A 23,635-nucleotide genomic window follows, 5' to 3' on the forward strand; every position below is an offset into this window, starting at 1 on the left:
TTTCAAATTTATGATCCTTTAAATTAAGTTAGGTTCCTTTCTCTAATGTATTTAACAGGTTTGCATATTTTACGTTAAAGATTATTTTTCTGCTTTATGTCCATGTCTTTTTGCAGGACTGGAGAGAGACAAATTCGATAACAAGACCGTTTCATTTGAGGAGCATATAAAGTCAGAACACAACATGTGGCATTATTTGTACTTCATAGTTCTTGTCAAAGTTAAAGATCCAACTGAATACACTGGCCCGGAGAGCTACGTGGCACAAATGATTGTGGTAAGTCAATTTGGGCACAGGCTTTATGAAATGGAGAGATGCTCCTTGCAGCTAGAGCAGAGAATATCTTTCTTTTTCCCTCTCTCTGAACAATAGGAGGCATCGATCTGTATTTTTAAAGATATTTTCACGTGTCCTAGTCTGCAACAAAGCCCAGTCTTAAACATAATAAAAAAGATGAAGGCACAAGCCGTAGTCTCCAGCTTGGCATTTGTGCTCTCATGCTCTGTGGTTTCTGCTGCCTCATTAGCCAAACCAGAGGCAGGAGAGCATGCATCATAACATCTGCTGCTGCTCTGACTTTGCCTGGTATCTCTGGGCTGTTGTCCAGAAAAATAACATCTCCTGCTGAACAGTGAAACACAGGGTCAGTGTTGAGGAGTAGTGCTTTTCTCCTATGACTGCTCGGAACACGCTATTGAAAAGACCAAGAAGAGCTGCTGCAGGGATTTGAAGAGCTACAGAAACTGCCTTGTGAAGCAGTGAGGGTATGACTTGGATTCAGAGAGAGAAATTTGATGACACCGGGGCAGAGAGATGTTCAATTACATTTCATTTCCAGCCTGCTACTGAAGAGGATTCGTTCTGGTGGGAGGGGTGCATTGTCTAGGCTGACTGGCTTGGGGCTACATTTTTGAGGAATCCTTCTTACCTGCTGGTATACTCTGGTGCAGCATTTTCTTCCCATGGACTTCCTGGCAGTTACTGCATGGCTCAGGGCCTGTGCCAGGGTCTGTGGTTGCGGAGCTGGCTTGTGTCTGAATCCCAGAGGCGAGTGTAACCGGTGCACATCAGACTTTGCTGTTTATGCATTTCTGGAGCCACATTGCTATTGAGAGTATCTGCTCAGTTATCCCTTATTGGCCCTTTGATTATACATGCCAACCAACTTCACTAGTGGGATGCTGGGTGCTCTTTTAGTCCTCAGTTTAGCCAAGGGGAAGATTCTTCTCCCCTAACTTCAGCTGTCTTCAAGTCAGGCCCATAGTTTAAATTGATCCCAGCTCTCTGCCTTGTCTGTGCAGAAAGCTGGGTTATTTGTCCTGCCTTAGACAGGTTTCTAGGATAGCTGGGGTGGCTCACCTTGGCATTGCCATTCTTACTTCATGGAGAGCCTAAGTGATTAGTTTAGACAAGATGCCTAATTAGGAGCTGGCCAACCTTAGAGGAGATGACTCCCAGCCACTCTGCAGGCTTATGTAGGGCTTACCTTGAAGAACTCACATTAGTGGAATGGCTCATGTTTAGACAGGAGTGTGTGTTTGAATGCTGCAATGAAATGGAGCTTTGGTAAGTCCTATTACCACTACATGGGAAGGTGGTGTGACAGGTGGTGGGAATTCAATGCTCAGGTACAAAGGAACAGCCTATATCTATGGAAATTTTGAACCATCAGTCTCACTACCCAGCTCAGGGCATTTGTACTACTAGACAGTAATGGATCTACACTTCTGCAGTATGATAGGAGAGATGGAAAAACTAAAACAAATGCTTGTATCCTCTGTTCCATAACAAGAAATTATCCACAGTGGCAAGTTGTCCTCTTACATATGAAAATATTTTAGCTTATCTGAGAAATTCACTTTAATTTGTGGACTTCAGGGCTTGTCTCATTTGCCTATTCTTTCTCTGTGCTACCTCCAGTATGTATAGGATTATAAACTTTGCAAGTATGTTAAGTATTAATGTTTAATTCCAAGGGATGCAGTAATATTCATAGTAAGTTTATTCATCCTGTGTCAGCAGTGGTTTGACTTTCCTGATGTAATTCACTAATGTATTTTATGTTTGAATTAATGGTGGGAACTCCTGTTTGAATATCTAAAATATTAATGGAAAAGCACCGCAACACATGTGACCTCAAGCTTTGAACTGATTTCTCAAAGCCCCTGTTCCTCTGTGGCAGAATGCTGACAGTTTATGTGGTTAATCCAGATTTTGGGATTGTTAAACCCTCTAAAGGAAAGATTTATTTTTTTTCTCTGTGGGTATATATGAAGTTAATGGTTGTTCTGGATGATGGGAGAGGTATGTATGGACCTAGAGGTGTAAAGTTTACATGGCATGTAAGAGAGTGAGGGAGTGGGGACAAAAGGCAAAACAAATGTTTGGACAAAGTACAAGTGGCTGGTGTGGGATTAGTGACTGTACCAAGAAAGAAAATACACTGAAAGAGCAGAGTATTCTGGAAGTATGATATTCAACTGGAAGAAGAAATTTAGAGAGACAGCTTTGCCTAGGACCAAAAGAAGAGTCAAAAGGAAAACACTGGGAGGTAGTTTTGTAGCTGTCAGCTGATGTAGCGTAGGTGTTTGGTGTGTTTCAAACACAGCATGGTAGTAATGAAATTACATGATGAGCATGTGAGATGTACTACATTCCATGCAGAAATTAAGCCTGAGATACAGGTTTTGCCCTGAAGATGGAGATAAGCTGATTCAGACTTTGGGACAGCCTGAACGCTGAATGACCATTTTTGTGATGCTGGGAGAGGTGACCAAGCTCCTGGTAAGAGACCAAGTCCCATTTAGGAGCTGGCACAAGAGGGGCAGACTTCAAAGAAACCTTTCAAAAGGGAGCTGGGACTCGCCAGTGGAACTGAGTTGTTGTTGAATGAAGCTCACTAGGGGTTGTATGGGAATATGACAAATATTTATAAAAATAGGGTGTTTGGAAGAACAGGGCAGACTCAGGACCTCTTTGAGGAGGACAAGTTGGAATGACATTTTATATTTCTGGTGATACAGAATATGGCTGCAAAACCTCTATGAATCATACTCCTGGAAAAGCTCTCTTAACTCTACTAGTTCTTATTATGACTAGCTATGGCTGCTTTTGTAGCATTAATGGATCAAGCCCAAATTCTGTATTTTCACAGCCGGATTACTTAGAGAGAATTTCTAATCAAATCCAATCTTCAAGATTAAGATCCATCCTTCAAAACATGTAGGTCAAAGCTTTGGAGTATGCTGCAGTAACTTCTTTAATAGAAAGTAGAGTTTAGTGCCAAATATCATCCTCACTACTCCTACAACTGTAGTTAGGAACCAATTATTATTTGTATTTTTCTACTACTGTCTTGCAAAGTATTACAAAAAGTAACAGCAGAATAAGTATCATGATTAAGTATCAGGGAAAGCATCTACTCTTTCTGGTAGTCTCTTTTCTCCATTGCCCAGACCCATCAGGACCCAAAAATATGACTATCTCTATTATGACTCTCAGTCTTTTATGTCATTGCTCTAGCAAACAGTGAAGCTTCTGTTTTGAAGGCTTGCTGGTAGCAGAACTGGAAAAAAACAGGAATACTATGGTTTTCTTACTTTGGAATATCATTTGAAAGGCTGGGTGCCAAAAGGGATGGGAATTATTTATACATCTAATTGCACTTTTCCCAGTTCAGGAAGGGGAAAGAAACTTGTAGGTGATGTTGTACACCCCCATCACTCAAAGCCAGTATTTTTGTAGGTTTACGTGTTCACTTGTATCGTTGTTCCAGGGGTGGCTTGTTTCAAGACATTCCCATTATCTTGCATGTCTCTGGCCTCAAAAGACCTTGGAGCAGAAGACTTCTTTTGCTTTCTTCTGGACTGTGGACATCAGCACTCCAAAATCCTAATGTTCCCTGTGATTTTGATTTTCCCAGCAGCTTTGTATTTGCTTCATTGCTCAGCGTACTGCTCTGAGCAGTGACAGAAGTAATCAGTAGTTACACAGCTTTCATAAAGCAAGGTATTATTTTTTCTTTTCCTTTTTAGAAAAAAGGCATCAAGTATATAAAATGTATTGTATAACGGCACAGTTTATTCACCTCTAGCTTTTCAGACAGTTACTTTATGGAGACATTGGTGGGAATAAAGCACTTCAGATCTTCCAGTGATGCCCATTCTTCTTGCACACTATCTCATATCAGTTATCGTATGAAATATTAATGAATATTAAATCAGGGCAGTAGGTTTTATTATTTGTTTGTTATTCAGGCTTCTTTTATGAAGTCAGATAGTTATTATACAATATCCGAAAAGACAGAAACTTTGAAAAGCTGGCTACATGCCTTGCATTTGCACTGAGAACCTGCATGAATGATTCCCCTATTGAATTTTCATGCCTGCAGAAAAGAACTTATCTGACCCATTTGACCAGACATACCATCCTTAGCAAACCTAGAGAGATTCATCTAACTTGTATTACATCGATACAGCAATCTTTGAATGTTCCTTGTGTCCATTTGTCAGAGGAGACAGTTTAATGCGATAACTGGAACAATGAAGGTTAACATCCATATTCTTAGACTTCTCTTTTCAGAGGTGCAATTTGTACATGCAGATTTCACCTAAGCTATGGTAGCTATAAATAGATAAATGGAGGCAAAAAATGTAGATGATTAGTTACTGATTTTTTTTTTCCACAAAACAGAGATATGAATTAGCCTCCATTGATATGATTGATATAATTTGTGTCTCCATTCATTTTCAGAAATAAAAGGCTGTTGGCATAGTAATTAAATTAATAATTTTGCCCATTAGAAGAATCACAGCCTTTAGCAAATGAAGCCCTAAAAGTTTTGTTCTCAGGTGCCCTGTCCATAGTTCTTAGCAAGTTTCATAATGGATTTTATCAGCGTTAGTGCTACCTGTCATAACTACAGAATTACAGACGTAATTATATTATTACTTATTTACTTTAATTATGTAATGGGGTGTAATTGGTGCAATTACACAACTCCTCAATCAGCTGCAAACTGCTCTAAAACTCTCTGTTCATGAAAGTAAAGGATACTGCCATGCATTAGACCATCTCCCTAAAGCAAGGCAAGGAAAATCTAAGTTTCTGTTCTCCTGACATTGCGGCCATTGGGACCATAAGCCTTTTATACTATAATAGTATCTTAAAAGTATTCCTTTATATCTTGTTTTATCTGTAAATGTGTCCCTCCTGAAAAGCAAATTCCTAGTCTTAAATCTCTCTTCAGGCTACTCAGGATCCCAACACCTCCGCTGAAATCAAAAGCAAAATTCCCATCAACATCATAAGGACAAACCAGAAGAGACAGGTTGAGCAACAGCAGCCCGAAATTCTAAACGGTGATGATTTTATTCAGTTCTTTTAAAAGCATTTTTGTGTCACAGCAATGACCTGTCATTGGTAATGTGACAAAATACTGTAACTACTTCAGTTTAAGTATTTTGTAGGTGTCAGCCTTTTTTTAAACTTTGTTACTGTTGTTTTAAATGAAAGAAGTATTTACCAAATATTATTTTTAAAAATTCTAAGTTTTTTTTAAATACTGAAGTTTGAAAATTGAACTGAATTTAGTGCTCCCTTGAGCTGTTGCTGTTGTCTCTCTTCTTCCTACCTCCAGCCTCATGTTTTTGCCTCTTTTTTCATTAGATACCCAGAAGTGGGTATTAAATTCAAAAGCAGCACTGGGAAGAATGCCAAACGAGCCATTGAGAAGTCTCACAATAGTTGTCATTCTGTCCATGCTGTGTGCTGGGCAGCGCAAACCCTTTTCCCTTGGCATCCTTCCCTCTCCTGCCTCACCACTCTGCGTTTTGCCATGCTCCCACCTCAGCAGTGGAGGTGTGATGTGAGGTGTGACAGCACATAGCTGCTCCCCAGCTTCAGGTCTCAGCAGTATTTCTGCATGGTCCTGGCCAGAGTCGCTCCATGAGGCTGTGACCCCCCCAGCGTATCCACTGGGACAGGGGACAAGCTCCCTCCCGGAGGCAGAGTTGTTTGCGTATTGTCCCTGGCACACCCGTGTGTGGCCTGCAAAAGGGTTTTTCTCGTTTTGGCCAGCCTCAGCAGAATTTGCTGACTGTCAAAACAGCCGAAGTGTGAGACAAGCGGAGCCTGCAGAGCCCAGCAGCTGTGGGTCAAGAGCCTGGCTGCCCGTCCTTTCACACCCTGGGGCAGTGAGAGGTTGTCCCAGGGTTAGTGAATGTAAAGTCATTTCTCTGATGCCAAATCCTGGTGTGCACCCCCAGACTGATGTCCAACATGTTTAGTGACAATCCCCACTAGGACCTGCCTCTCCCTAGGGCCACATGGAGGTTCTAGCGGAGGCAGGTCCCAAGGAAATACAAACAGGCAAGGTGAAGGCAGTGAAAAAGTTCCATACGTAAAGGGGAAGTGCATGCTGACAGCAGCCGGGCGAGGAGCAGGGTTTGTGGAACAAGCCGTTCCTTACTGCTGTCGATTTTTGTCAAAGCGTGTAATAAAATAGTATGTACTAAGAGGGCTGTTGACCTCAGCTCTTAAAATATAACTTCTTTGGAGAAGAAAAAAAATTCTGACATCCAGGATTTTTCTCTCCTGTTATCTATCATATTTTTGAATTTTGGAGGCAAAAGTTTTCCCTACTAATTTTTATCTCTAGCCTATATATATTCTTACTACATTAGAGGATTACTAAACACTGTACAGGGTAGAGAGAATGACCTAAACACAGAAATGTCAATCCAAGGTAACATGAATGCTGCAGAAAGGACAGTTGGGTTGTCAGGAAGACACTCTGTGTGTTTTTTGCATGCACTCTGGTGATTCATCCTAGACAATTTAAGGAGTTTCCTCCCCAGTATGTCCACCATACCCTCCTGTTGAAATTAACCACAATATCAGAGGGAGGAGGACAAGCAATGTGTTTGTTTGCTCCTGAGGCTCTGCAGGTCTTAGCCCAGAGTACTAGTGTGAAAACTGATGGCCTTTGAAGTCACACCACTCTGAACTGGACTGGTTGAGGAGAGGGCACGGTACCAATTCTGCTGTCTCTTTATAGGTAGGATAGTATCAGCAGGGAGAAAGGCACACAGCTGATAGGGGTGACCCCTCCAGCTAAATCTGCTAGGGACGGTGAGCTGCCTTCTTAGCTGGCTCACTATAAATAAACTGTATTTTTAAGGCTTCATTATCATATATATTCTAGTTCAACATGGAGTGTCTGATCTGGCAGCTGACAGACTTGAAAATGCTTACAGGACTTGTGCACACAAGTGCTCTGCTGGAGTAGGGCATGGAGTTTATAACTTTTGGGAGGCTAATAATGCTCCCATTGTTAAGATTGATTTATTTTACTTTTTAAAACTGGCCTTCCTCCAAAAACTAGCAGATGTAATCAAAGCAAAACTTGCAAGGATAAGATGTATGTACATATCATCAGGCTATGTAACTTTTTCTTAATTACTTTTAATAGGCTGATATGATGCATGTCACATTGTGAGCAATTACTTACCATGGCAGTAACACCAAGAGCACAAAAGGGGGCTGCTAAATAAGATCTGAAGTCTTTCTGACAGGCTAATTTCCTAGGAAATACGTCGTCAATTTTGTCTGCAGTTGGGTTTTCCTAAAATAAGCAATTAAAGAAATAGGCCTAAATAGATGATTTACTGCTCCTATTTTTTGTTGTGCTCAAAATAGAAAAGCAAGTAAGAATGCAGTGCTCTGCATCCTTCCACATGGACGCAGGCTCTATAGGGAGTTCAGGGCTTCGGTTTAGGTGTACTGCATCCCAGAGAAAGTCCTGCCTCAAGGCCTGCCTCAAATTCACGGAGGATCTGAGAGCTATTGAGTGCTGATAGAGAGTCACAATAGAACTGGAGCTGTGCTTTGCACCGGTTCAACCACTGCTTGGATATATGAGGGGAGGTCCCTTTCCCCTCATATACTAAAGTGTTACCTAATTTTACATTTACACAGTAAATTGAAGCATTGTTTTTTTTTCCTGCTGTTAGGTACTGAATGATTTTTCTGCTGTTGCTTTTCCTGACTATCAAAAAAAAAATGTTCATTTCTGTAGGTAGTCCAATGCCATTTCTGCTTCTCGGTACAGTTTTGCCTTTGCATTGTTATCTTATGGAAGTGCTGAACACCTCCCTCTCCACTTCATAAAATAAGCAATTACAGTAATGTGCCTAATTAGCTGATTTCCTGCTCATCTGTGTGTTGCTCAAAGCGTGAAAAGTTAGCACCACTTGAAGACTTTGCATCTTTGCACATAGCTCCTATTCTACAAGAGAGCTGAGCATCTTATTTCTCCTTCAAGGGCTCTGTGTTTTCCAGAAAATGGGCTTTTTGCTCTGCCATAAGTAATTTAGTTGGCCTGCTTGGGTAGGTGATGTGCGAGGTATGGGTAAATAAAGGGAAAGGTGAGTTTCATTTGGTACCTCATTGTAAAAGGTTGAGGTTTTAGTGGGTTTAAGTTTATATACATTCTTTCCAGACAGGCAAAATTAATTACCCTGTTGCTTGAATGGGAAACCACGGTTCTGATCCTGCCTCCTTAGGAATCATGCCATTTGCTGCAGCAGAATAAAGATTGATATCAACAGCAGGTGCTGCAGCACAAGCAGATTAACTGTGTGTGTAGTTGGTGACTACCTTTATCTTCCTAGCCTGCTCGGTGACGGAATGGCCATGGCAATGTGCCCTGCCCTTGTTGTCCCTGCTGCCTCCATGCTCAGCCCCTCGTGCTCTTGTTAACTCCTAAAGGGACAGGTCCCAGCACCAATGCAACCCTGTCTTTTCATTTCTTTCCTTTAAAATCACTTCTGAATACAAAGCTGTCATGTAATTGCAAGTTACAGAGTGGAGCCTAAAACTCCTCCAAAGTATATTCATTAAGACTTGGGGTTTTTCTCCTGGAGGACTGGAATCAGTGGTTTGATACTACCTGGCACTAGGTTTTTTGGACCCTGTAGTATTGTGGCTCAGTTGTAAGCTTAGCTTGATTTCCTTTGTGATTGAAAGATTTGGCCAACTGTCTGTTGAACAGTATTAGGGTTTGAAGACTGATTTTATTATAAAAATAGGTTCTGCCTTGATAATACAGTGTAGTTGCAAGCTCCTTGTCCTCCTTCCAACTTCAATTCATTTAATTTGCAAATTACAATAAATTAGACAAGTTGGGTTCCTGTTTGTTTGTTTGCTGCTGGCCTTAAAAACTCGAGGAGGGGTCTGGACATGAGGCTGTGTTCCTTGAAACTTGCACATACCCACGAACATGGAGTGGAAGTGTTCCAGCTGGAGCACCCTCAACCCGAGCAGTGCTGCTGGCAGGACACGGGCTGCGGTTCCCTGCTGGAATCCATTCCTGCCTTGACCTGCCAGAGACTAGAGCTGTTAACTTTCCAGGCAGCTTGCAAAAGCCATCTTTTATCCCTTTGTTAAAGAAGCATGTGGCCTGAGACGGATCTGTGTGTGGGCAGACCTTTATTCTGTAATTTCAAATGATGGAAAGCCCAAGGCACTGGATAGGCACCTACTGTTGTGCTTAAAATCCTGGCAGTAGCAGACCCTCAGTTGTCCTGGGACTGGCTGTGTATGGGTTTGCCTAATGAAAGCTGGACCTTTACTGGGGTCACAGATAGTGGTAAGTTCAGCCTCAGAGGAGCAATGTGATGAGCAGATCCCAAAGCGTGTAAAGTGGATTCATTTGATTTTGTACTGTGGGGGAAGCAACAAACACAAAACACTTCAATGCTGTTTGAGAATATTATTGCAACATTTGCAAACAATTATTATTCCTTGTATTATAGTGGTACTAAGCTTCTGGCTTCTGAATGGGAAAAAGATTCCAAAATTGTCCACAGCCAAGGCAGACAACTGCAGATGCTGAGGAAAGGAAAGATTACAGGTTTGCCCAAAGACAAAAGGGCAATTAGTAAAAGAAAAGGGAGATGAGGTTGGTGCCTTACCAGGTTTGAGGTTGGTGCCTTACCAGGAACACCATTTGAAAGTAAATAATAGTAACTTTGCTTGGGCTCAAAACACAGTGGTGAGATTCTGCAACGAGTAAAACAGGGAAGGACTACAGAAAGTGTAGCTCTGCGTTCTCAGGGTTCAGAGACCCCAAGATTTGGGGGAGTTGGGTGCAATATTAGTGTGTTTGTTTTACAAGATGTTTTAGAGATGAAGAAGTTACTTGTTTTCTGTATCTGTCTTGGGAAGAAAAATCCACCAGCCTGTATTACTCTGCATGGATGAGTTTCTGAATTTGTTTAACTGTGGTCTCATTGTGCCATTTATCTTTTGGGATCAGCTTTATGAGATTTGTGTCAGGTTTTTCGATTTGCTTGCAAGTCTAGTTCATGGAATTTTCTCTCTTTTTAGTGTGGTGGATGTGTGTATGATAAAAAGCTAAGATTGCATCATCTTTAATAAAAAGGAAGATATATAGCCTAAAGAAATCGGATTAGTTGTACAGAAAGAAATCAATCAGGTTGGCAAATTGTATCTGTGGGACAAAGTGCAAAATGTTTGTTTCATACAGTATTTATTGAACAAATTTGTTGAGAAGATGGTTAAAAATGCTCTACTGAAAAAAAAATGGGAACCATTTTGTTCAATTTAAATGACATTGATGTATTTTTTACATCATGAAATCTTGCAATATTACCAACAACAATCCCTGATAAAGTACTTTACACAATTGCCTCACCGGGCATTTTGAGATAAAAGTATGTATCGGAGATTGTAAATTGGCTGCATCCAATTTTATATATAATGGAACCCACTGCAGCCATCCTACAAAATTCAATAGATCAGGAATCACATTACACTTCTATGAGTTTGGGGTAGTGGGAGCTTTAAAGGGTCTCCAAAACAAACAGGCAACTTTAAATCATATTTAATGAACCCTGTGTATTTTATGCACATGTGATTAAAATGTTTTGCCTGTTTTTCATTTTGTTGGGTGCTGCTGAAGAAAAATTGTAACTCCGGTTTGTGAAACTGATCATCTGCTTGTTCTCAAGAGAAAATGCATTTTAATTGAACAGAGCAAACCGTATTTAAATGCGGAGCTGAAAAAAACACCAAAAGAAAAAGCAGATCTGTAGAGAGGATCTATTTCAATATTTTCCTAGCAGCGTGAGCAAGAGCACTAAATGAAAGTGTAGTACAGGCAGATAAAGGTTCACAAAGTACCATGGTGTTTTTTTCTTTTATTGATCAATGCTTGCAGACTCTGAAAACAGTAGACACGAACCTGAACAAATGTACCCTGAAGGCACGTTTTTGCTATTTTCTGCTTGTTTCCCAAAGGGAGTAAAAGTGCTCTATGCTTCCCAGCAGGCAGGTGGAGCCCTGTGGGATCTGACACCCAGCCACAGCCAGACCTGCCAAAAGGCCTCTCCTTGGCCATCAGGTCTGCACAGGCAAGGAGTTGTGCTCACTGTGCAGGGTACAAAATCTGGGGGCAAGCATTTGAGCAGAGCAAGTGATTTAAGAGCAGTTTGGTAGTGTTCAGGCCCATAAGGCTGAAAGGTGGTCATTGCTTGGAGATGTTTTGTCAAGAAACCCTTCAAAGAGAAACCTAGATCTTTTTCCACTCTTCTGACTGATACTTGAGTATATGCATTTATGCACATGTATGGTATATGCCATGGTAATACTGTTGCTTAAAACAACAGTTCTGTATAGCTCATTGATGCTAGGTAATAATTCTTACTAATTTTAACAAAAACTGTTGTTCTTTAAATTGTCCTTTCATGCCACACCATGTGCAAAATACATCAGAGTCAAATGGGCCCAAAGTAGGAACATTCAGATCAGGATTCAAAATGCCTCAACTCTGGCAGTATCTTAAACCAGAACAATCGCACTGCAATCAGTGAAGCTCTGCTCGTGTAAAGCTGAGAACAAGGTCAAGTCCTGAGCCTCTGAAAAACGAGTCTCCAGCAGAGTCTTTGTATTTCCCCAAGATTCTGTTGCAAATTGAAGCTAAAGCTAGGAAATGGACAGCACTTGCAAAATATAAGGTGACAGGACCAGAGAATTAAAGCTAAATGTGAGAAAAAGAAAACAAAAAAACCAAACCGTAAACTTCAACAAGTATGTGCCTGAATCCCGTGCCACAAAAGATAATGAAGTGGAAATTATGGTTTGGAGATTAACTGTGCAGTTAGACCCTGATCTGATGGATCAAGCCAGCACTTACATTGACAAAAACAGGTCAGAATTTGTGATGTCCTTACCAGCTGAATGGTAATATGTCTCTAAGGAGCAGACATCATCTCTCTCCCCAGCAATGGCATGATACTATAGGATATGTTTACATTGCAGCGGGACTGCTGCTGTTGGCTTTTGTCTGGAGTTCTATATCTGGAGTGTGCCTGCTAGCATGTTTTGCAAAAGAAAATCACTGTTAAAAGAATAACAGGAGAAGAGGGGCTTCAGCATGCTAGTGCAGGCAGTGAGGCAGTGTGTGGTAGGCATGGCAAGGGCCTGGAGAAGCACAGTAATTCTGTTCACTTTGAAGTCAGTCAACGGGAAGCAGAAATGCCATTACCATTCAGCTAGGTGTGAGCCAGTTCAGCAAATGAATGTTGAATTTGCTGAAATGATGTCAGGAGCAACAGGGGAAGGAGAGGGAAAAAGTTAGAACTGGAGGCACTTTGGTGGCAGTGGTGGGGCTGTATGAGCAGCTCAGCCCCTCTCCTGTGACAAGGTTGCCCTACACGGTGTGGCACTAAGCAGGGCCGCTCTCAGTACTGGGGTAGCCCAGCCTGCGGGATTCAATAGCAGGGCCACAATGAGCTGTGAGGGACGAGACAGAACTGCCAGGTTCCTCTGCACAGAGGCTGCCATTGCATTGCACTGTGCTTCCCCCACTGAGACATCTGGAACTAAACCAGAGCCTCCCATGCTGCCATTAAAAGGTTCTTTTTTTAAGGACATGTGCACTTAATGTCAGAATATTGAAACCATACCCACGTGAATAAAGTTAGTAAGCCAGTGATTCATTGCTGTTTCAAATCTCTATCTAGCCACAGTAAATTTCTGCTCGGTAGTGACAGTCTATGTCCACATGCAGGCTATGATATACGGTTCTGCTTTTTGTATCAACAACATCTGTTTAACAAAAGAAAAAAAATAAGCCAAGAACATTTATTTTCTAATCTCTGTACCACATGTTGGTTCGTTATGCACAGGATCCAGGGGTAATATCAGAAATAATATAATTATTTTAAATGAATAATCTGAAGTGATTTTTCCTAAAGTGTGTCCCGTAACCACTAACAGCATAGAAACATAGGAATGTGGAAAAATAAACTCATGTTTTGCACAGATCTATAATTATATCTCTTTTAAGGGCACAAATATTAAGTATCAGTTCCTAGCTTCAGATAGTAGTGTTGGGATTCTTGAAGATTCACAGAAGAGAATATCAGTTCTCAGGGTTACAATAGAGATAAGGTGGCAGAGAGCAATTGAAGCAGCAGAAGAAATCAGCAGCTGAGAAATGAACATGCGCTGCAGGGAGGGGAAGACACAAAAAGCAAGCATGGCTTCAAGGAGTGTGGTGATGGGGTGGCATACAAGCTCGGGCCTCCAAGCACACAAAAGTGATGTGCACCTCTCGTGTCCCCAGTGTTCTCACCTGGAGGGTGGCCGAAAGGTGCTGTCTCAGTGTGGTGGGGACAAAGCTGCTTATTTTGGTTTCTACTTTCCACCTTCTAGGGCAAAGTTGCTCGAGATTGAGGCAGGATCACTTCCCTTGACGTGCTGGCTGCACTCTGGCTGGTGCAGCTCAGGTCGTGGTGGCCTGTTTCACTCTAAAGGGCAGACTGCTGACTCATATACTTACCATTTGCACATGGGTTTGCCCACAACAGTGATGTGAGATCACATTCAAACTTAAGGTCTCGACTGTAAAGACTTATTTTCATGGTTGTTTCTACCTCTTGGAGGTAAAAGCCAAGTCCCTTAGGTGTGTTTGATAAGCAGAAATTTTGGGGTGCTTGTTCTTGGACCAGCAGGGTCTTTTAAAGAGTTTCAAGCTGAGTATTGAAACTGTCACAGTACAGCATCAGAGAAAAATCTTTGCAATTTGAGGTTCATTATCATACCTGGCCATAATTTTTGCAGGGATATCACAAGCGGGAATGCTGGTACTGAAACACTGAGACATTTATAACTGACTAGCCTGGTTATCAGTCTTGGAGAACTCACAATTATTCAGAATTATGGTGACAGATTCTTTTGCAGCCCTCGAGAACATACAGCCAAATTAAAATGAAGGTAAATGTATCAATGACACTGCTAAAGCAGAAGGTAGGTCTGTGTTATGGTTCCAACCTTCTTTCGGGGGAAACAGATTTCTATATTTTCCCATGAGTTGTAGAAGCTGTAGCATGTATCAAGCCAGTATAGACCAGCCAGACCTATTAGTTTGCTTGTTGGATAAAGATTTATTTGTAATTGCCAAGGTTTATTTTTATTTTCCTTGAATTACTGTCGTGGATGCATATAGATGCATAACAATTCCTAATTTCCCTCCCTATATTCTTGTGCAGCACAGATTGCTTATCATCAGGAGTCTTAACATTAAAGTGTCAAACAGGATTTGCAGGAAGCTATTTGGGTTTGTAGTTTAGGATGAACATTTATCAAATTGTGGATTAGCTGAATCATGCACTGAACCAAATTATTATTGTCTGTGATTAAATCACAAAGTGGTTATTGCCCTGTGTCATCTAAAGCACAAGATATTTTAAATCTTTGAAATCACTTTTTAAGGTGGCTGTAGGAGCTATGTAGCTACAGACTTTTAGGACCAGGCTCAGTCCTTAGGCAGAAAAATAATAGCTTTCAAAAGGTCATTTGGACGGATCACTCTCTGCTTATACGGGCAACAGATCTGGGAAGGGAATGGATGGACTTATTTACATTTCAGACATACAGACAGATTTCTTAGTAAATAGATGTCTTTGTACCCACTGCTATTTATTCAACTTGCTGGCTCGAAGAAGAGGAGTGAACGGCCTGTTCGTTCCTGTGCCTGAAAGGACACGAACTGCCTGCCGAGAGTAGCAGTGCTGACGGGTTGTTTGCCTTCATGCTGTGGCACGGGTCCTGGGGCACAGTGTGGTCACAGGGGGTGAAGCTGTACCATGTCTTCCCAGCAGTGTCCATAGTCCTCTTCTTCACCCTTCGGTAACCATCTGCCTGAGGAGCAAAGAGGTCTTTAAGCATAGTCATTTTCTCAGCCTTGCTATTAGGTAACAGCCCTCCTGACGGCCGTCTCGCTCGCCTGGCTGAGTCGCAAGGAGCGAACCATCTGTGTGAGACAGGGGAATGGTGGGGCTGGAGGACGTGGAGGCCCGTCTCCTGCTCTGATGTGTGCAGCTGGGGAGGTCACAACCCAAGAGGAGTCATGAGCAGTCACCACCGCTTTTCTTTTTGAATAGATAGGAGGGAAGTCCCGAAACAGCTTGTTTTCATGTTGCAACAGGGGGTCATGGGGTAGAAAGGGCTAAGAGTCACTGCATCGGAGTCTGCTAGAGAAATGAAAGTGTGGTACAGCTGGCAGTGGCATGGCACTCTGAGCCCATGACAGTGGTGCCGGCAGACAGTGTGCATTAGGCTGCCTTCGTTCCTCTACTTCATCTCCCTTGTCCTACTCTTTGACCTATTTTCTCTCATTGTTATCTAGTAATCTATTTTTTAACAGCGCAGCCCAGTCTTTCCTGCTGGTTGCAGCTGATCCATCTCGCGGCTAACCTGTGAAAGCAGCACCTCCTAAAGAAACGTCCCTCTGCCAATTACTCCGGAGGCATGGATTCAGCACAGCGTGAGAGCTCGATTGAAGCCAGCTGGCTGTGCCAACAGGACAGGGATGGCAAGAGAGAGACTTTGTACAAAGTATAGGAACTCTAAATAAATTTCTTCAGTCTTTTCTCCATCCGTGCTCAAACGGAGTTAGCAAAGTCAGGAAAAATGGCAATGTTTTATCGACGAGGAACATAGCCCGTAGCTCTGTCCTCCTCTGGAAAGCCCACAGAAGAGAAGGAGAAAGTTGCATAGAAAACTCCAGGAGGCAAACGCAGACTTTTGCTCTGAGCATGCCTCTCCGAGAAGAAGGGTTTGAGGTTTCTCAGAAAACACAAGTAGCAAATCATCTAAGCCCTGTGCTTTCTGGCATGTGCCCTCGCCGTCGGCACCTCACAGCTATGTGTACCCACAGTACCTTGGTGAGAGGTGAGCTGTGATTCCTGTTGGAGTCCCTCCAGCCCGGGGGGAGGACGGAGGGAACAGGCACGCTGGATCACCACACGAAATGTCTGCTGTGCTCGTGTGCAGTCTCTTTGGCCGGCAGCCTTTTGGCTGGCCCCTCCTGCCTTTTTGCCTGTTTTTTTTCTTCCCCCAGCTGAACTGATGGAGAGGAGGCTGCAGCTCCTTTCTGTCCCTGCAGCCTTCCTGTCTGGCTGACTCTGCCCTGGCCACAGATGTATACTTGCATATGAATTCTGCGAGGCACACGTTATGCTTGGAGGGAGCGTGGAGGGGGAAGTGGAGCGGGAAGATGCTGTGATCAGTAGGTGGGCTGCTGTGGTTGGGCTGCGAATAGCTGCTGTCCTGAACAAGAATGAAATAACAGTAACAATACACTGCATTCAGCCCTGGTTGTTTAGAAAGAAGATTTCAGTGCACTTTAACAATTAATTCTGTGTCCAGGCAGCTAGTTCATTTTAAAGCATCCCATCCACATACCTCACCCTCTGCAAGGTCATTTATGCTGGAGTTATGTCACATTGCACTATCCTGGTGGCTGTTGATGGAGTACTGTAGCAGCTGCTTGCAGAGGTTTGCCCTGCTCACTGCCAGCAGCCTACCTCCCTCATCCAAATGAACCCCGACTCAGTTCCAGGCAGGGTTCAAAATGTCTGAGTGAATGAGTCAGTAAAATGGTTGGATTTCTAAGCTAAGCCATGACAGAGAACACCCTGCAAAATTCCATCCCTGCACCAGTCAAATAAGGCAAAGCAGGAGCGCACCTGCAGCATAAAGGAGGCATGTTACAGCTTTAACATATGTGAGGTGGTCAAGGTGAACCCTGGACTGAGCCCATAAACATTTAAGTCCCAGAACAAACGTTTGGGGTTGTACAAACATGTTAACTACCTCCAGCTAATTGGCAAGTGATTACCTTGGAGTAAAAATAGCTGTCCCATAGCTGAGCAGGCGCAGAGTGCCTGGACCCCTGTGAACACTTACAAATCACTGAAGTTTTCAGCAGAGGAGCCTTGTCCAATTTGCCTTCTGTATCCTGGCAGGTTTGTGATCAAAAGGTTTTTGTCCCCAGCAGCAATTGCTGTTTGTTTGTGGTATAGGCTCAGCAAACAGGGCTGTGTGCCACAGCTAATTTTCATGATGCCTGCCCTTTAATAAAATTCTGCAGTTCATAGCGGAATGGAAACTTAAGATAATATTGACCAGCAAAAGCATGCAGTTCAGCAAGGAATGTACCTACTGCGTGCACTATAATGGAGCTATTGGTGAAAGCTAGATAAGTATTTTTAATTTAAAGACAGCTTGGCAAGCTAGAATGTACTGAATTTTGAGTCCTGATACTTTGCATGATAAAATAAACAGCTGGACTGGATTTCATCAGATGTATATGCAGTTGAGAACCAAGAAGCAAATCCTGCCTGCACCCAACACAGCACTTGGGACTACCAAGTGAAAGACCTGTGGCCAGCTCTTTGACCTGTTGCCTCTCCATTTCCAGGAAAAGCTATAGGAGTCAGGATATCTCTTCATGAGGTATCCAGTTCATACAAACCCACCACCTTCTCAGTACTTGGATCAAGTCTTTGCTTGACCCTCCCCAACATTTTGGCAAAAACGCCTAGATCTTTTTGGTCTGTAGCTAAACTACAATTGCATTTCTTTCTTGGGGGAGATTGGCACAGCATTGCTGGGAAAGCAGAGCTGGGCACATGCGAATGAGTGGAGTCTGTCACTGAGCTCCCATGACTCTGAGGCTTGTGGTGACCGAGATGAGCCAGCACTTGGTGCAGAGTGGTTCCGGCTGAAGAGTCGCCATCAACACCACAGCGTCATGTGGCAGCAGGCAAGGTGCTGTGTGCTCTGTCCCTGCTCCTGGTCATCTCTCTTCCCAGGAAAGGTTGTGCCAAGGAGGAGGGAAGCAGGTGACACTGGGAACCTCAGGGGAGGCAAGCCCACTGCGCCACGATGTCTCGCATCCACGTGGATTTTTGTGATGTACTCTGGATGCTGCAGTGTGGTGGAGGGTCAGTCCACAGAAATCTTTCCAAGGCAGTCAGAGGTCTCTGCTTTGCGCCCTGGAGGAGCGAGGGAGTGGCAGATGGAAACAAGACTAGCAAAGTGCATTTCACAATCCTGGAAGCAGTGATCAGCAAGCACAAGAACCACAGTGATGGAATCTCAGGTCGTTCTCCCTGTGCAGTCTGGCTTTAGGAACTTTGGCATTATGATGAGCCTTGCCAGAAAGGGATCCTGGCCCCTCTGCTGACTCCTATGGCTGTGCAGCTTTGTGTTTGGTATCTTCAGGTGCTTCAAGCATGAGAAGCTGTAGTGGGTACAGATACCAGAGCTTTCCAGGAAACACTCAGATACAAGCGCAGCTCTGTTCACTGTAGCTCCTTTGAATTAACTTTTTGTGCCTGTAGTGGCAGACAAATTTGCTGGCAAACATTTTGCAAAGAAAAAAAAGGCATTGATCCAGAAGGGCACTGTGCACAAACCAAGCTTAGTATAAATGGGTACACCTGTGCTTAACGCTGGGCACGTGATAAATGCTCTGCTAGATCCCAGCCAAAATAAATCTAAAATAAATATGGGGGCACACTCGTGGAAAATGAATGCTGGTCTTGTAAGCAGAAACTCATAGCAGAAATAGGAGTCTACGGCTCCATGTATCAGCTGGGGATATCCAGCAGGGAGGGTCACGTGCGCTCCGTTTGAGCTCACCAGCAGAGCTGGTGAAAACAGGTTTTGATTTGAATGAGTTATGACCCATTGAAAATGGCATCATGCGTAACCACAGTAAATTGTCATAATGAGATCACGAGGCTCAGAAAGTGGGCAGCGAGGAAAGAGGCCTCATTCCACCAGCGGACACGGCTGACAGCCCTGAGCTGCAAAATGCAGCAGAGAGGCACGGTCTTATTCCCTGAACATCATGTCAATTTAGTGACAGGACCAGAGGTTGCACAGACAAGCAAAACCTCATTAGAAGTTTTGAGTTGAAAAGAAGAAAACAAGCCAAAATTCGTATGGCTTTGCATTCGGTCTTATCCAGGGTAACAGAGGAGGCTGGGCTAATGCAAATAGTGGAAAAACATGAATACTGTAAGTGCTTTCATGCTTACTGAGGGTTAGCTCAGTTGTTTCTAAACCATGTTGCTATAGGAGGGAGGGTTTGGTGATTAGGGCAGAGCACTACTTAATTGAAAGCAACCGTCTCTGAAAGCATGACAGAGCTGTAATCACATTGCACATCCCTGGGCTCACGGCTCTGCCAGGCCAGCCCATGCGGACCCTGTTCACGTGTGGCTGCCCAGCTGTAAATACTGCAGAATCATTGCTGGCTTTTCTGTTTTCATGGTGAACCAAAACCTGAGACTACAGTAAGTTTCAATGCACTTAAACTTTACCAAATATCAAGCCTGGACAGCAGACGTAGCAGAGCTCTTGCCTGCCAAAGAAAAGAGCTCCTTTTCTCTCCTCCTTTTCTTTCCTCCTTTTCTTTTTGATATAGTGCTATTTGTGTGGGGCCACTCACAGCACAGGAGCCTGGAAGAGACACGCTACAGTTAATTCTGTTTCTCCTCTGAAGTTATCAAGTGCACGTGTCCATAGAGACCCGTTGCAAAACACCATGCATATGATCTAACCACATCCTCCCACTCCCCCTAAGGTAACACATGGCCAGCTATAGGACCTCTTTGTCTCATGCCTTACGGCAAAGTGGGTTGCTTGCCACATGGTTGCCACTCCTCTTAGGCTGGCACCCTCCCTTCTCTTCTGTCTGTTGTGCTTTGCACACAAATATCTGTGCCCCCAAGCCATGGAGACATTTCAGGCTCATGCTGATACGCAGCACCTTCCTGACTCATAACATTTATTTAGAGTATTTTTATTACGATTAAATTCATAGCCTGAGTCCATGAATCAAGAAACGCCCAATTCAGTGCTATTCCATGCTTGATCCATAGCAGCGTAGCCATTGGCCATGGGTTTGTGCTTGCATTTACTCAAGGTATACAATCTGAATAGCATGCTGAAGCCTAAGCCATTCCCAGGACCACAAATCTGTTGCGGGTAGTTAAATGCAAGGCCCCTCTGCTCTTCCAGTAGGCGTGCTCTAGGCCAGCCTGGAGAGGATTGTGACTTGTCTTTTTTTCCTGACATTGGCTTGCTGACATTGCTGCAAGGAAAGCCAAAATTGATGGAGGCTGACAAAACTGAAGAAACAGTGAGGAAATGTGCCCCTGCATACTCTTAAGATCAAAGCATAGGGAGCACTCGGGTTTTCCTGGTGCTAGCATAGTAGAGGAGTCTTCCCAGATCACCCAGTGGGCATTTCTGTATGCTGATGAATGTGCCAACACTGCTGGTGCTGCAGTACAGCTGTGGGGAACCAGGATTTTCCAGTTGGCGCCTTCTTTGTAGCTAAGAAGAACCAAGGATAACAATGCTTGTGTAAAATACTGTCTGAATTTACATCTTAAGCCCACTTGCTGTGTGTCATCCACTGAGAAAAAGTCCTGAGTTTTCATTCTCTAGTGTCAGCTTAGTAGCACTGCATAAGCCCCTACTAACATTGCTATTTTTTCTAATACTCATGTAGGAGAAGAATCTGGACTGGTTCCCTCGGATGAGAGCCATGTCGCTGGTTAGCAACGAAGGCGACAGTGAGCAGAACGAAATCAGGAACCTGCAAGAGAGGCTGGAGTCAACCATGAGCCTTGTAAAACAGCTTTCCAGTCAGCTTGCTGAGCTCAAGGAACAGGTAAGTGCCCTGCAGTGGGTAGCAACATGAGCGCGTGTGGGTGAAAGCGCTAGCTTTCATCAGGTCATGGTCAGGACAGTGTTACAAAAGAGACTTTTGTCTTAGAAAGGTTTTATCTTACCCTCCAGTAAGCTTTCTAAGTAGATACATTGATATGGGTTTGGAATGAAATTGTACTCTATTAGCAACAGCAGAGAACAGGTAAGGGGAATTAGTTATGAAATACTCCCAGTGAGTGTGTGAGGACAGAAGCAATGCATACCCAGGTACTGCATAACCTGGCAATAAAAAAGGCATGGCATCAGAAACAGCTGCATACTGGTGGAATCAGTAGAAAAGCTTTCTAAATCCTACACTTGGATTTTTTTCCCCCACAAAGAATACCAACAGTGCTGTTGTGAAAACAGTTTGCCCAGCCTGTTGCTTTTCTTGTGTCGTCCTTGTCTTTGTGCCCCTCCCACAGCTTCCCCCCCCCCCCCCGGGTCTATCCTGTTTAGAGCACAAGCTGCTGGCCTCCCTTAAAGCCCTGCTCCTGCCTAAATCACCTTATGTGTTTTCTATCGCTTCAGGATCAAAAGGCCAGCTCCTTTTTTGCTCAAGATGCTGGTCACCTTAGGTTGGCTCATTACAGTTTCAGAAAAGCACCTTTGTGTTTCTTTATGGGAAGCACTTCAGTGGTATCAACAGAGTCACCTAATTATCTCCCTTCAAATACCTCCTTAAACTCTTCCCCTGTGAAAAACTCAGCAAAGGTTTAGACTGGATATGCTGAGACTTTTGCTTATTGTGCTTACTCATACTGTCCTGGTGGCTTTTTTTATTTTCCTGGCTTAAATTTAAACTCTCTGTGGCTGGGACCATCTTTTAATTCTGTGATTGTACAGTACCAAGTGGAAATTCTGACCCTCTGCAGGGCTACACAAGTGGATAGCTGTGCAAATAATGCACTGTAAGACCTGCCAGTGGATAAGAATAATGTACAAAGGACAATAAAATGTCCATACTTCACAGGAAACAGATCTCCCACTTCAAAGGCATCTCTTACTTGTAATTTTCAATGCTGAAGAAAAGAATTCCACTCCCTGTTGTTTTGCTTATATGTATCTTGCTCTGTGACTGCTAGATAATAGTAAAAAGAAAAAAAAATCTCAACTCCTCTCTCTGCCTTTCCACCTTAGATGACAGAACAAAGGAAGAATAAGCAGAGGCTGGGCTTTCTTGGATCAAACACACCCCATGTGAATCATCACATGCCACCACCCTGATACCACGGGGAGAAGCCGTGACTAGCCTTTCATCAGTATTCCTGCTTTATTATAAAATAAAAAACTGAGATTGAGAGGACTGAACAGTGCCTATTGTTATAAAGTTAAAAAACAACCAAGTGCCAAGATGTTAAGTGGTTTAGCTCTGGGAACAATTTGTAGTTGTTTTTCGTGGTTGAAAGGGACCACAACCTAGAATGTGAGATACAAGCGAGCCTGTTTGTATTCGCTTACGGAGCCCAACTCAGCTGCGTTTGTGCTCTGCAACTCACTGGCTTCAGTAATAGCCGTCATGTGCGACAGAGGTTGGGACAGCATTCGTCCGAGTCCTTCGAGCAGCCTTCAGACTGCTGGGGCATCCAAGATGAGCAGAAGAAGGAGAAACGTCTGTTAATGCAAATACAACAGCCCAGTTCAGGATCAATAGAAGTCATTTCAGGCTTATTTGCCAAATAGCAACATTAGTCATATTTGCTTGGCATTTACTATTTCTTAATTACCGTAAATATGTCAGTTGGGTAAGCAATAATGTTGCTTCAGGTAACTTCTACTAGGAAGCCAAGAGGAGAAACCTCAAAAGACTGGGAGAAAAAAAAAAGAGAAGAAAAAAAAAATAGAAAAAAAGAATTGCAAAGAGAAACATTAACGCTTTAGAATTTTAGCTGTCACCATGCAATTTCTTATTTATAACATGGAGCACAAGGGATCTACAGCTGTGGGAATGTTACGCGCCTAACACTGACAACATAACTGGAAGTGATTTCTTTCTCCTGGCTTCAGATGTTCTCGATTAACGTGGCCGTGAGATTTCACATACTGAGGCATTAAACTGTGTTTTAAATTCAAGTTCCAGTGGGGGATTCAGGGGGAAAAAAACAATTATACCTGTAGTTTGAAGCATGTATAGGATTTTATTTTTTCAAAAAGCTTAGAAATGTCTTTCTGTATGGAGCTGTAATGGTGTGATTACCTTACATAAACTCATCTTCAGCGAGAGATGACTTAAGTAAATAAGCACCCTATTCTGCCAGCTTTCTTCTGAGCTAAGGATTGTGGGTTTGTGCTTTTGCCTCCCCTTCCTGCTTTCAGGGGCTGGCAGGACTGGCACTGGTGGGGGATAAGGGGCAATGCCATGGGAGCTCCTTCCAGCTCTAGGCTCTGTGAGAGGTGGCAGTGAGTCAGCTGTGCAGGGTCCTGCTGTATCCTGTATTTCTTGGGATGGCTTTAGAAGAAAAGCCATAGGGTTTCCACCAAGCCCAAGAGGGCTTTTTTCTCCTTTAGGAGAAGGTTTTGGGGCACAAATGGGAA

General features: G+C 43.2%; 1 protein-coding gene across 3 annotated transcripts in view; it reads left to right on the forward strand.

The window, feature by feature from the left end:
* Positions 1–22,911, forward strand: part of ITPR2 (inositol 1,4,5-trisphosphate receptor type 2) — a 252,076-nt gene extending 229,165 nt beyond the window's left edge. For all 3 annotated transcript variants that reach the window (XM_057427842.1, XM_057427851.1, XM_057427858.1), the window contains 3 exons: positions 117–277; positions 20,901–21,062; positions 22,241–22,911. In XM_057427842.1, the coding sequence (XP_057283825.1) occupies positions 117–277; positions 20,901–21,062; positions 22,241–22,327 (410 nt within the window). In that variant the 3' untranslated portion in view covers positions 22,328–22,911. The remainder of the gene's footprint in view (positions 1–116; positions 278–20,900; positions 21,063–22,240) is intronic.
* The last annotated feature ends 724 nt before the right edge of the window (positions 22,912–23,635 follow it).

This window comes from Pezoporus wallicus, unplaced genomic scaffold (genome assembly GCF_028554395.1).
Source record: "Pezoporus wallicus isolate ANWC-B61680 ecotype Strahan unplaced genomic scaffold, APGP_CSIRO_Pwel_v1 scaffold_3294, whole genome shotgun sequence".
In the NCBI taxonomy this organism is placed as follows: Eukaryota; Metazoa; Chordata; class Aves; order Psittaciformes; family Psittacidae; genus Pezoporus; species Pezoporus wallicus.